This window comes from Aythya fuligula, chromosome 1, assembly GCF_009819795.1.
Source record: "Aythya fuligula isolate bAytFul2 chromosome 1, bAytFul2.pri, whole genome shotgun sequence".
In the NCBI taxonomy this organism is placed as follows: Eukaryota; Metazoa; Chordata; class Aves; order Anseriformes; family Anatidae; genus Aythya; species Aythya fuligula.
The window spans coordinates 78488879-78503974 of NC_045559.1; the positions used below are offsets into that span (position 1 = coordinate 78488879).

At 37.8% G+C, this 15096-nt stretch overlaps 1 protein-coding gene across 1 annotated transcript in view; it reads left to right on the forward strand.

Annotated features, from left to right (window-relative positions):
• VWF (von Willebrand factor) overlaps positions 1–15096 on the forward strand; it is a 147322-nt gene that overhangs the window by 76655 nt on the left and 55571 nt on the right. The window contains exons 28-30 of the mRNA XM_032195251.1: positions 3028–4367; positions 5027–5146; positions 7333–7476. Of these exons, the coding sequence (XP_032051142.1) occupies positions 3028–4367; positions 5027–5146; positions 7333–7476 (1604 nt within the window). The remainder of the gene's footprint in view (positions 1–3027; positions 4368–5026; positions 5147–7332; positions 7477–15096) is intronic.

A 15096-nucleotide genomic window follows, 5' to 3' on the forward strand; every position in this document is an offset into this window, starting at 1 on the left:
TCCATCATGTAATTTGACCATATTTAATAGAGACCGAGTTGTAAAACTGCAGTAGCTATTAGCCTAGACTAACACAGAATCACAGAATCACAGAATTTCTAGGTTGGAAGAGACCTCAAGATCATCGAGTCCAACCTCTGACCTAACGCTAGCAGTCCCCACTAAACCATATCCCTAAGCTCTACATCTAAACGTCTTTTAAAGACTTCCAGGGATGGTGACTCCACCACTTCCCTGGGCAGCCTGTTCCAATGCCTCACAACCCTTTCGGTAAAGAAATTCTTCCTAACATCCAACCTAAAACTCCCCTGGCGCAACTTTAGCCCATTCCCCCTCGTCCTGTCACCAGGCACGTGGGAGAACAGGCCAACCCCCACCTCACTACAGCCTCCTTTAAGGTATCTGTAAAGAGCAATAAGGTCGCCCCTGAGCCTCCTCTTCTCCAGGCTGAACAAGCCCAGCTCCCTCAGCCGCTCCTCGTAGGACTTGTTCTCCAGGCCCCTCACCAGCTTTGTCGCCCTTCTCTGCACCCGCTCAAGCACCTCGATGTCCTTCTTGTAGCGAGGGGCCCAAAACTGAACACAGTACTTGAGGTGCGGCCTCACCAGAGCTGAGTACAGGGGGCCAATCACTTCCCTAGCCCTGCTGGTCACACTGTTCCTGATACAAGCCAGGATGCCGTTGGCCTTCTTGGCCACCTGAGCACACTGCTGGCTCATATTCAGCCAACTATCCACCATCACTCCCAGGTCCTTCTCTGTCTGGCAGCTCTCCAACCATTCCTCTCCCAGCCTGTAGCTCTGCTTGGGGTATTGCACCCCAGGTACAGGACCCGGCACTTGGCCTTGTTAAACTTCATGCAGTTGACCTCAGCCCATCGGTGCAGCCTATCCAGATCCTCCTGCAGAGCTTTCCTACCCTCGAGCAGATCGACACACGCACCTAACTTGGTGTCATCTGCGAACTTACCGAGGGTGCACTCAATGCCCAGATCATCGTCCAGATCATCGATGAAGATATTAAAGAGGACCGGCCCCAGCACTGAGCCCTGGGGGAAAAGGGAACACCTTCGCTCCAAACACTTTGAATCTCACAGAAACTCTGAATGGGTATGAACTTTGAATTCCTGGTGTCTTGCTGGAGCTAGCATACATCTGTGTTATAAACTCAGGGCATTAGACTATTAGACTGATCAAATTACATATGTATATATATTATGTATTTTATAAAATATATTTATATATATAACTATATATGAAAAGCCTTGAATTGCATCAAAATGTCAAGAAAGAGTCTTCAAACGTGAACCTCTGTTCCCTAATTTTTGTAATACTTAATAATAATTTATCTTAAATGTTGATACATTGGCCACCGGTCACAAAGATTTCAGAACATTACGAAAACTTACCTCACTAGGGAAACATCCTTTTGCATAGCTGTCACCTAATTTAGATGCCTACACCATCTGTACAAACAATAGAAAATATTGCACAAAAATGAATTTTATAGCAAATATCCAAAGAAAATTGGAAACTAGAAGAGTCTTGTTCATATTAGGATTAAAATAATAAATCTTCCATTGCTGTGCATTAATGCCAAAAGTATCTGTGCGTTCTTCAATTAAAAAGACACTAAAATAAACTCAGAAAGAAAATAGCCCTGGGAGAATTTAAACTAAGATGTCACATGTAAAGTGACTTATTTTCCTGGAAAATGGTACCTTCTTCTAGTATTGACTTGCTTATTTTGTACATCCATGGTTTTCTCTGGCAGTAAAAATGAGCACTTTTTGGTCCTTGCTCCTTCATAGATGTTCCCTATACTGTTTCTTTGGCTGTCCAGTAGTACAAGGAAAGTGTATTGACTGCATCTGTACTACCCTGTCCATGAGTACAGTGATGATCTTTGCTCAGATAACTAAAGTAAGAGAATGATACAACCAAGAGTTAGCAGGGAAGAAGTGTTAAAGCCTTGCTAAAGATAGAAATAAAGGAATTATAAATAAGTTCCTAAAAGGTGAAGAGTGACAGAGGTGAAAAATCTCATGGTATTAAGGAAGTATGAACAGTGGAAAAGGCAGAGATGGGGGGAGAAGGTAGAGGGGGAGAGGAAACTAGGAACTGAGATGGAAAGAGGAAGAGAAAATGTACTAACAGAGGTGAGTAGAAATGGCGAGGGAAGAAAAATAGAAAGAAAAAGAGAAAACAGCTATAAGTAAAATACATAATTCTTTTTGTGTGTAGGGACACAAAAACAGGACATAGTAAGTAAGAGGAACATAAAAGAGACATTAAAAGAAAAACACAAACAAAAAAAAAAGAGGAAAGATAACAAAAGAGACATTTAAAAACAAACAAACAAACAAAACAATAAAAAACAAACCCATATAGGATGATATGTGCCAAAGCTGCATTCAAAGCAAAATTAAATTAGGGAAAATAAAAGGAAACTAGTGCACTTTAGAGATAGGAAAAAAAAGGATGCTTATTGTTTTTAGTAAGGTTAAAACCTAGGTAAACAATGCCTTCTTACAGAGTTTGCTAGGTCCTATCGGAGTCAAAATTCTCTTGCCTACTCTAGGATTTTACTTTGTATTACCTACCTCCAATTTGCCTCACGGTTTTTCTTCCTTGTGAAGCAAACCATGTCTGCCAGTTAAGTCCACCAGTGGCCTGTAGGTAGCCATATTGCTCAAGCTCAGTGGGTTTCTAGACAATTCCTAGACACAGATTTTAGATATTCTACCAAAAGCTGTAATAAGAAGAGTATCCTCTGACAAACATACCATATGTTTTCATATGCTTCCTGCATCTAAACAGACATGCACAAACAATTCCTTCTCTGAGTGAGTGCTAAAATTTTGTACAATTCCTTATAGAGAAATGGAAGGCGTCCCTCCCCTCCCCCCATCACTATTTTTTTTCCTTTTCTGAGATACATAGCCAGTGGATTTCCTTTTGTTAGATGTGGGTAATGTGTTATTATAAGCATTGATTTATTTACTGTTAAACTTCGTGATTTTTGTAGTCTGTGTCAAAGGAAGAACTTATCCTGTGTATCCTGTGAACCAGTGGAAGAAATCCTAACACCAACAACACCTGCTCCAGAGGAGGACATTGAACTACCACCCAGTGAATACTCATGCAGCAAGATGATGGACTTGGCCTTTCTAGTGGATGGCTCCAATAAACTGTTAGAAGAGGACTTTGAACAACTGAAGACTTTCATAACTGGCATGATGAAGAAACTCCACATCTCCCAAAAGAAAATCCGAGTATCAGTTCTGGTATATTATAGGGTTGGCACCACAATCTATCTTGGCCTTAAAGATGTCAAAAAACAGTCCCAGATGAGAAAAATTGTCCAAAACATAAAATATACAGGTGATGAAGTAGCGTCTGCTGCAGAAGCCCTTAAATATATTGTGTTTCACGTGTTTGGAAAAGCAGAAAGGACCAATGCTGCCAAAATTGCTGTACTATTTATAGCAAGCAAGTCTCCAGGAAAAGTCCGCACCATTATCCCAGCTTTGAAGAATAAAAAAATCACTGTAATACCTGTGGGGATTGGACCATATGTTAATGAGGAACAAATCAGGTTCATTGAAAAGCAGTTACATAGTAGATCCTTCTTAATGAACAATGTGTTGGAGCTAACAGATAACAGAGATCTCCTTATTGATTATCTATGTGATCTTGGACCTGAAGAAAATCCTCTGTTAGAAGCTATGTCCACTCCAACAATGTCTAACATCAGATATCCCCCTTGGATGCTCACAGCACCGCCACCCCTTTCAGAAAAGCCCACCCCAAAAAGTCTGGACATTGCTTTTGTTGTTGAAGGATCGGATAATGTAGGGGAGGAAAATTTCAATATCATCAAGAAGTTCCTTGAGAGGGTGATCACAGGAATGAACATAGGGAAAGAAAATATTCATGTTACTGTCATGCAATATTCAGACACTGTCACTCTGGAGTATTCCTTTAGGGAAATACAGTCAAAGGAAAGTATTATTGAGAAAGTGAGAAGCATACCCTACCAAGGAGGGAAGGCTACCAACACTGGGCATGCCCTTGATTATATTTCCAAACACACATTTACAACAGTAAATGGGGGCAGGCAGGATGTACCTCACTTGGTATATATGGTGTCAGCCAATCCTTCCACTGATGTTATCACACGACATCCCAGAAGTATAAATGTTATTCCCATAGGCATAACACCCAATGCAAATGTCCAAGAGCTCAGAAAGATTAGTCAGCCTAATAGTCCAATAATCTTGGATAGTTATAGCACACTTATTGAAGAAGCACCTGAATTAGTGCTGCAGTCATGCTGCTCTCATAAACGTTGGACAGAAATTCCAGGTGAAGTTGGAGGTCTTTTTTTGTGTAATTTTCTGTTCCCTCTCTCCTATCTTCTTTGTTCCCACTCCATGTCTATGAACATTCTCGTCTCTCATTTAGTATTTTGTCCAAATGCCAAGGAAGGACCATTTATCCTTCAGAGTGAGAGGATGCTGCCCCAGTTCATTAGTACAGTTCACTGACTTGCAGTCAGTCCTCTATAGGCTTAGAAGACTTAAGCTGTATTTTTCAGTAATATACAGTAGCTTTCAGATAGTATGAAGAGTGACAGAAGTAAGTATTCTCATCTGCTTGCCTCAAGAAAGTAAGCAAGTTCCTTTTATCTGAGGTAAATTTTTCATTTTGTGTTTGGCTTATTTTTACTTTTTAGTCCCCTAAGAGTAAAATAACATTAGCAGAAAAGCAAGAATTGAAATATAAATCTCAAGGCCTTCATTAAGCAGGCATTGCTTACTGTTTCAAATGGTTGCTATCCTGCTTTGTTTACCCAAAATGCAGGTATCTGCCATTTCTGCTTCTACTGATAGATTAGTAGATGACATTTTGGTTATCATTTGATTACTAATAAAACCCCACAAACACCTACAAACACATTTTATCTATTTATTTATTTATTTATCTATTTATTTATGTATTTATTCCTTCCTTTCCCCCCCCAGAGTTGTGCAACAAACCAATGGATATCATGTTTCTTCTGGATGGAAGTTCCAATATTGGAGCATCAGAATTTGAGGAAATGAAAAACTTTGTACAGGCATTTATTGAAAGTGCCGATATCAGTATGTATCTGTTTTAACTCATACACACAAAGACTTTCTGCATTATTTTGCTTATACATGACAAAACAAAAACTCTCAATTTCTTTTCACCATTCTAATCCCTCAAAACAAAACAAAACAAAACAAAACATTTATATTGAGGAAATTCAGCTTGTAAAACTTTTGGTTCGGATGAAGTTCAGTTTTCCTCTGGTTCAGGCAACTAAAGGTTTGATATGTAGTTCACTGAGTAGTGTGATGCAAAATAGCTAGAACAGCATCTGTGATGAGAACTTCTCTTTTTATTGTAATGTACACAAGAAGTGAGTACACCAAATAGGTGAAGAGGTCTCTGTCAAGGGATGCAGATTTAGCTGAACTGTTCAATGGCAGAAAAGCAGAAGTATATGTTTATTTGTTTTATTTCTGAATTAGTTCCAAAAGTCTTGAAAATAATGATTCAGGTTTGGTTCTGGTTCAAGTAAAAATTAATAATTCAGAGGGCTTTTGCTTCAGGTTTGGTTAGACTGCAAGGTTTTTGTCTTTGGAATGAGCATTTCTATTTTTGATCAGCTGTTTGGGGCTAACCTAAGGCACACTATATGTCTTTTTAAGATTTAGTTCCTCACCCATGTTGGATGACAGGTGGTTTTTGGGAGTGCTCGACTCAAAGATCATGCAGATTATGTACTGATGGGAGGTATACCACTAGTCTGGTCATTTAGCCGAGATATTATCAGTGCAGCCATCCTCCAGAATGCTACATATCCTGGTATACATGAAAGTATCACGAAGCACAAGCAGTGAATTAGGAATTGTGTGCCCTTGCTCCAATCAGCATTCAATCCAGCATTAAACCATTTTGTGGTTTTCATGGTGTGTCAGCTGCTAGTGTTTGCCACTGTGTGTTGACATGTTTGTATCATATCTATATTTTCAAAAGATTACCAGCAGTTATACTAATTAGAGAGCACACAGAGGAAAAGTATAGCACTTCTGTATGTCTAGAATAACTTATATTGGTTAGAGATCATACTTGGAAGACACTTTTTTTTTTTTTTTTTTTTTTTTTTCTGAAAATTGTATACAAGGAAGATACAGAGAAGCAAGCCAAGTAAACAAAGAAAATAAGCAATAAAACAATAGACAATTTAATTTAGCCTGTTTTGCTTATCTTAGCTTTAGCCTGTAATAGTAAATGTTACATCATTAACAACACAACAGAAATAATGGAAATATGAAATGAGTTCTCACTACAGCCTTAGTTTTAAAATCTTTGAGAAGACCATGGACAAATTGTTGAGTGCAGTAGGTAGAACCATAGAATCATCCAGGTTGGAAAAGACCTTCAAGATCATCAAGGCCAACTATCAACAATATCTGGATTTGTGTAGGGCTGCAACATTTGGTACATGAAATCACAATAAATATTAACTTAATTCATAAATGTTTTATGAGCCATTGATAAAAAATAGTAATGTATTATGTACGTGTTGTAAGTACCTTCAATATGCAGTAGAAGTCCTTCTAAGACTATGGCAATCATTATAAACAATGTATTGCCCTGTTCAATTCTACAACAGTTGGCCACTGATTATTTATATCAACTCTCTGTTAGTAGTGTTATTCATACTTTCTACATAATGTATAAACAGAATAAGGATGTTAGAAAATGGCAAAACTAGGAATTTCTCTTAACTCCCCTTTGCAGGCCATGCTCCCTGGGAGAACTATGTCACATAGTCTGATGCATGTCACTCAAGTAATACATGACAGAGAAATTTGAATGAAATATAGTCTTCTGTGAGTCTGGGCCATCAGGAAGGTTGGGGGATAAAACTACCACACTTGCCAAACAATGTGCATGTAAAAAGTGATGTTTAGACAGTTTTAACATGGAAAAAAGAAAAACATTTGGTGATCAGTAGTGAAATTCTCCGACCATGGTCAAATTAATCTGAGACAAAATACTACATGCTGATTCTCAACAGAAAAGCGACTGTTTCCAGAAATATGTGCATAGTTTTTCCCCTAAGAATAGTTCAGTTTTGATCTTCTGATTGAATATGCAGCTTTCACACTATAATGGAAAAATCCATGCCTAGTTGTGTTTAATGTAAAACACAACCATAATGTATCCTTTAGATTTAATCTTAAGACATTCATATGCATTGCTTAAAGTGTTTGTTTTCTGCTTTTCACTTCAGGCAATACTTCAATTCATGTGTCAGTTCTCCAGTATGCCAGGGAAAATAATCTAGAAATTTCATGGAACATGCCTCAAGAGACTGTAAATCTTGTAGAGATGGTGCGCTCAATTCAACATAGGGAACAAGGTCCTACCAGACTGGGTGAGTGATTATGTGGATATTTATGTTTAAACAAGAGGGGGGAAAAAAAAAACACATGCTAAGTATAATCTGGCCCCAATCACCAATTTCTCTTCATGCTCTGCACCAGGACTGTTGGATTTTTAGTTCACTTATGTCTTTACAATATGTAAGTTTCTTAGTAAATGTTTAATTTTCGTTATTAAAATATAACTTATGTATCTCATATCAGGGTTTATCTTAGTGCATTTTGGAAAAAGGAAGGCCGGTTTCTTTTTTTTTTTCCCTGAAGTGATATTAATTTATTACTTTTCAAGAAAGCAGAACGTAAACAAAAATACTTTGATCATTAATATTTCAGCATCAATTACTGATTAGACATTTAGCAGCAGAGCTGCTTATACTCACTTTGATAGCTGCCCTCGCCAGCTGTTTGTTACTTCGTGCTGAGCCAGTGTAAAGGATCTTTTTCTCAAACAGTAGTTGTGTTCTGTATAGGTTAGTCCCCTCATCAGTTTGCCATGCTGGGCCCACAAAGACTTAGGCTGGCACAAGGCAGGGGATGGTGCCAGGGAGCAATGATCACCTAAGTTGGCACCCTACCTGAAGTTACTTGTGAAACATCATTTTCTGCTCCAGAAAACTGCATCCTGAAAACACGTCCACTTTAATATTCATGTACTAAAACGTAACAGATTTCCCACTGGGTCTGTGGAAATTCAGTACACACGTGTATTGGTTGTAGGGCCCAGCAAGCAATGATTTTCCTACAGCATATCTGATCTTTCACTAGACACCCTGAGAATTTTGTTCTTTTGGACTAGAACTACATTTGCTCTGGCAGCAGCCTAGCATTAGGGTCCTATAAGAGCTGAGGAATATACAGATTTTTAGGGTCTTTGGCCTACTTTGGACTGTAAAGAGTTATTGGTACAGAAAAGTGGGAAATAAAACCTGACTTCCATAGTTCGCAGGAGGATTAGCCATGATTGCTTTCTCAGCCTGGAGAAATAAAAATACCAGATGGCTGATGAGACTTCTATAGACTCATTGTGGGATAAACTATTACATACAAATAGATAAGTTTTCACGAAGTCTTCTATGGTAATGTGTATAGTAAGCCACACTGACCTGCAGGATAAACAGAGAAAACATGGCCTTTGGGAAATGAAAGGGGAGAGGCAGCCACATGACATACTCGTTAGTGATTTGTTTATGTCTCATTGGAAAGTGCTCAGAGACCATGATGAGGGATGTGGTATAATGAACTAAAATGGAATAGAGTAGAAGTAGTTCCTCCCAGTGAAGTAATGAAAATAAGTCACTGTGGTCCTGTCCTGCACCTTGTAATGTGTGTGAATTCGGCTGACTGAGTAGGAGATTCGACATCCATGGGAAATGCATTGTTGTTCATTTCATTCTGTCTGTGCTCAGGCCTTTGCAAACACAGAGGCTGCTTAAAAAGTTTAGATAGCTCAGTTAGGATGTTGCAGTTTCCCAGGCAACTTTTCTAGCTTATAGAGGACTTGACCAGATTTACCTTTCAAAAAATATCGTTGCCATCAAACCTGAATTGTTTCTTCTCATCTGCACTGTTTTCCCTATGGTAGAAACATGATTCTGTGTAATCCTTATGCAATATTTACTGATCCAGATCATCCCATTTCAGTCAAAGAATGCAGAAAATAACTGTGGACTTGGGGTGTGTGACTGACTCTTCCTCTCCTTAAAACCGTGGCACTAACAGGGCTTTTCTCCTAGGGTGCTTGCTTGCTCTCACATGCACAGTGTGAAAGACCTGATATATGTGTAATACTTAACATGTAATATGTGCTTGGAAATCATTACTCCTGCTTCAAAAGCTGGTAGGTGGAGACAAGTTAGAGATGCACAGCACCAGAACCTGAAGTGTGCCACAGACATACTTATAGGGACCAAAGCTGCTCATGTGGAGGGTATAGCTGGATTAAAATAACAGTGTCTGTCCCTGTTCTGTATGGAGTTATTTTCATAATGGGACTGTCACCATTATAGCAGCGAGTATACCCTGTGGGGGTAAATGTACCTCTTTAAATGCTGACCTCACTATGTGTGAACAGAAGTTTCAGGTGAGTTGTTGCCATTGCTGTAAAAGTTTAACTGCAGAGAGCTTTCTCTTTTTATGCTTTCTTTAACAACATGGAAACTCCATGAGAGATTTTATTAGTAAGAAATAGTGTAAAACTACAGAGTATTTAAGGGTATCAAAACAAAAAAGAGCAGCTTTTCCATGCTTATGGAGTAAGATAACACTGTGTACATTTGGGTTCAAATTAACTATTAAAAAGAAGTTCTGTGGATATTAGGACATAATGAAATAGTGTGTAATTTCACCTGAGAAACAACTGAAAACAAGAACACTTCTCTTCAGCATTCATGGGTATTTAGAAGAGTTATAGGAACTGGTAAGTATCACTTAAAACTTTATAAAACCATGATTTTGGTTGCTTTCTAAACATAGCTCATTTTAGACTGATGTTTTTAAGGCTGCCTGCCTCAGCCTCAAAATTTGGAGAAAGCGTAATTTATATGTGTCAACTGTATTAAAAGCATTGTTAGGGATAGATATGTCTTTTTTCTTATTTTTTTTTTCACATTTGGGAAAAAAACCTTGAATGTTTTTACTGACTTTCATAGCTATTAACATGTTTGTATGGCAGCATTCAGCATTGATGCTTGATTAAGACAGTATAAATGTTTCCTTTCAAAAAAAGCCCGTTTTTCAGCAAGTAAAAGCCCACCATAGCACTGTTCTTGACTCAGCCCTCTGCTCTGATGATTCAGTCAATACAGAATGTTCACAGCCTGGTCCCCTGTTACCCATAAGAGGCTTTGGCAGCAGCTGCTCTAATCTAAGGGCTCTCATCCATTGAAAGATCTTGCTTGAAAGGTCTTGCTTGTTTGTTCCCCCACTACTTTTTCTGATTTGGTAGTGCCAGCTGTTTTCTGAAGCCAGCTTTGGTCACCTACTAGAGCTTCTCTGAGGTGTTCTAATTCACACTCCTGACATGTTTTTTGCTCTCTTGCTTGTATATTAGTTCCTTTCTTACAACGTTTGTGAATTAAATTTGTTGCTGGTGGAGTCTGGGGCCATCAGAACCCCTTGAAGGTAAGAGAAGTGCAGTATTTGTGATCTGAAGACTCAGAAAAACAGAGGAGAGGTTTTGGGAACTAGTAACCTGCTTAGTTCAGTACTGGGGGACTGCTGAATGAATCTGTGAATAGAGTCCAGCCGTTCTGTTAACAGGCACACATTAATGCTAGAATATCAACGTGATAAGAACGGACCAATTAAAGCATCTGTCTTTGGGATCAGGTTGCAATAGCTATTGTGTTTCAAAATTAAAATGATCTGCTATTTTCTGCAAAAATAAGTAAAAAAAAATAAAAATCCATCATGTCAAAACCCTAAATTAAGATACAAAGTCCAGTTTCAGGTTTGTTGTCATGGGGGGTTGTTCCTGATTTAAAAAGATCTTTGGTTAACGAGAGGCATCTGGACTATCCACAGGCTTCATAGTGCACTTCTCAGCACTCTTCAAGTGCTGAGAAGCCGTTTCTTTTTTTGCTTCTTTCTCCAGAAGCTTTCAGTGCTTGTTGGTGGTTAAGACTTCTTGTAGTACTTTTTCTTTTTGAGATGTTGCAAAAGTGTTAGCAAAACCATTAAGGCCACTTAGGACATGGATTCATATATTCCCATCAGGAACCTCTGCATAGCTGGAATCTCCTGCCTGTCACAACTCCACAGACCTTCAGAAGGGCTTCACATTTTATTCCTCATTTCAGACCAAAAAAAAAAAGAAAATAATTGCTTTAAGTTGCTTTAAGCAGTTTCTGCTAACCCTGAAGTACCCACTGAACCATTAAACGTCTCAGTGTTCATTTATTTTCTTCTCAATTGGCTTATGCTGGGAGCAACCTTGTTTATAATTTCTTGGATATATTTCCAACATTTTTAGGGCACTTTGTACTCTCTCATTCCGTCCAAAATGTTCATAAATGCTAGAAATTTAATATCTGTGATTCAGATTAGTATGCCTTTTTGCACGTTATTCTTCCTTTATCCAAATCATTAATGAAATTATTCAGTAAGGGAGAATCTAATGTAATACTCTGTAGAATCCCAGTAAATACCTGCAACCCTACTCAACAGATTTTCTTTTGTCCTTAAAACTTGTTTATGTCCATTTAATCAGCTTTTAGTCCTTGCAAGAACCTGGACATGACCCATTGTGAATTACTATTTCAGAATACATCTGCCTTGACTGCATCTGATGATTTCTAAAAGTAAAATAAAATAAAATAAAACAAAAATCAAACTTATTCAGAAAAGTACAACTAAGTGATGGAATCCCTTCTCTGTTTTTTGTTTGTTTGTTTGTTTGTTTTCTGTCTTTGTAGGATGTCTTCCATTGTTTTCACTTTATTGGTATTCCATCCATGACTTTTGTTATAGTATAGTTAGGAATGTATCAGCACTGAAAGAAGGGAAGAAGGTGCTATGCTGTGGTGCTAGCCTTTAGAAGGACTGACCTATTCTTTCTAGAGTAGCCAATATAGATCAACTTTTGTTGTTGTTGTTTTGTTTTTGCTTTGTGTTTTTGTGTTTTGCCTTGATTTCAGTTCTTTCCTGGGTGTGCCAAATGATTAACAACCAGGTCCTCGTGACTGACCTGAAAGGCTGCTGGCGGCTCAGTGCACCTGCAAGCTACAATTTCTTTTTCAGTTATTTAGATAAATGTTTAGATGATCATATCTGAGGAGTGTGGGTGTGAATGCATGTGTGAAATTAATCTTGGCCATTATGCCTGTCAGAATTACAATACGTGTAATGTGTTCATGTCCACTGCCTTTGGTAACAGAGTTATTATATGTCTAATAATGATACTTACAAAATACCCCTTGTTAATGCTAACAAAGTTTTGGACACTGTCAGATACTCTTTAAAGAAAAAAATAAATTTGATTTGATTTGATTTGATTTTTAATGGAGCATGATTTAAAATATTTTCTATTTTAATTGGATTTTCTCTAGGGTCCATTACTGAAATAAATAGCTGATGGTGTAGTCCTGTAAAACTAAGCAGATTTAAGCAACTGATTAAAATGGCTGAAAATTATGCACTTCATTAGAACTGTTGTTTTTCAGACATGGTGAGCTCCCCAAGGTAGCCAGCTGCCTGGCCAGGTGGGCAGGACTACAGGGAACCAGAAACAATGCCTAGCTGGTGCAGCTGGAGGAGCAGATTCTTCCTTCTGCCGGCGGTTTTCAGACAGATGCATTTGAAGTGTGCATACTGACACCAGTGCAAACAGTCATGGTGCCAGCAGCAGCAGCAATGATGTTAGCCCCTAAAGGGGTGTACAGGAACCATGATGGTCTCATAGAGGCTGAAGCCTCTGTGGCTCAGACCTGATCCTTTTAAAGCTAGCTCAGTTATGTCCAAGGTGCTGCAATCTCTCTTTCCAATCCTAATATAGCCTTGTGGTTTGCGATATTTGTTTTGGTGTAAACACTTTAAGCATTTCCTTTATCGATATGAAAATGCCAGATTACGGCTATGTTGCAGTCTAGTAGTAATAAAATGTTCAAATGCTATCAGTGGACCAGGCCGATATACTAGTAGTCAATATTCTTTATAATAGCCTCTACCATTTTACTATTACTAGAAGTAGAAACAAAGAGCTGAGAAGTGGCATCTTCTTGCTTGGGATGGCAACTTTCTGAATCTCTCAATGTTTTCACTTGATCACATCTTCAGGAACCTGGCTCTCTTCTCTACAGCTGGCTCCAAAATAAGAGGAGAAATCCAAAGAGGTTTTTAGACAAAAAACTAAAATAATTTTTCCATGCATTAAATTGAGTAATTGTTTTTGGGGGGACTTTGAAATAGTCCCTGGTTATATTACAATGGAACTTGACTTTTTATTACAAATTATAAAAAAAATATATTTTTTTCCAGTTTACAGGTATGTATGACTGACTCTTCAAACTTTCAAAGTTAATGGGAGAAAGAAAAATAGAACTGGTGCAGCTGGTGACCACACAAATGACACAAAAGTCAAAGTGGCAATAAAAAAAATATATAAAAAAAGAAAAGAAAAGAAAAGAAAAGAAAAGAAAAGAAAAGAAAAGAAAAGAAAAGAAAAGAAAAGAAAAGAAAAGAAAAGAAAAGAAAAGAAATTCGTAGTACTTTTCACAAATGAATGAAAAAATCATTTGTAATTCTTACTTTGCAGAGGTCTAACCTAAAGTACTTGAAAGTTAGAAGCTGAAATACTTTCTTAGCAATTTCTCATAGGACAAAAGGGAAATGAGTTAATCTTCTGGCACAAGGACCATACTGGAGGAATCTCAGGGATTGGAATATACTCATATTATTATTTTCTGTATTTTGTAGTATCCTGTAGTTATTTATAACTAACATGCCATGCTGCATCTAGCGTCAGCATTTACAGACCTATTCAGCAACTACCAGAAAGCAAAGCATTTGTAGCAATGATTATGAGACAGCTTTATTTTATATAAGTTAGTATCTGGGACTAGTTATTTTTTTCTGGTCAGGAATAGTAGCTTGTAGAATGAAATCAACACCATCCAATTAATGACGATATTTCAAAATATTTTGTTGCAAGTAGAAAAACGTTCAAAATTTTCACATAGGAAGTTTTTACTGAATGGAAACTCTGAAGTTTTAATTTCTTATATAAAATATAATATTGGAATTATGGCGTAAATAAAAACAAAATGACAGAAACAAAATGAATCTACACAGTTGGAAGACTGAAATTAAACTTAGATGTGTTTTTTTTTTTTTTTTTTTTTTTTTTTTTTTTGGTAATTGATAATGCACGTTTCCAAAAAGCATTTTTATTAAACCACCATACACCTCTCTGCTTGAAAACTATTGCTTGAAATAATAGGTTACCCTTCCTAGACAGGAGATTGCTAATGGAGGTAAATGCTCTAGAAAGATGGACTTTTATCGGACAAGAACCTTAATTTGAATCATATTCCTGCGGTATGTGGATAGCAGTTCCTGGTGGCTCCCAGCTCTTCTTTCTAGTTATGAGCATCTACATGTGTGGAGAGATGAGACATGAAAATGAGGCTTAGCCTGCAGGGAGGAAATCATGATAATGAACTAATAGGGGTGTCTGGATAGGGTTGGAAGGAAATATGAGGCTGTCAAGTCACAGACTGTAGGCTATTGGAGGCAACAGGAAAGGATGGGGAAGGCAACAGTATTTGAGAAGGTAATACCACCTCCAAAACAGTACTGTGACAAAGGAGACATTTAGTTTTTTTCTAGATACCTGTTCTAGGCTAGATTCTTCCAAGGCTTAAAATCCTCCTGAAAGCCTAATTTCATAAGTTAAAGCATAATAGAATATCCATTTGGGGATCTCATGTTATCAATTGTAAATGCGCAAGTGGGCTTCATAGAGGCTGTCCTTGCTTACATTAGTTTAGGAAAAGGATCTTTGCTTCTGCAAATTAAAAGGGTAGGTGACAAGATGAAGTCCAAAGTGTTTAGGTGTGCAAAGCTATTCTGGTGGATTGATGGTTATTTACTATGATCCAACTTCAAACATTTTACAA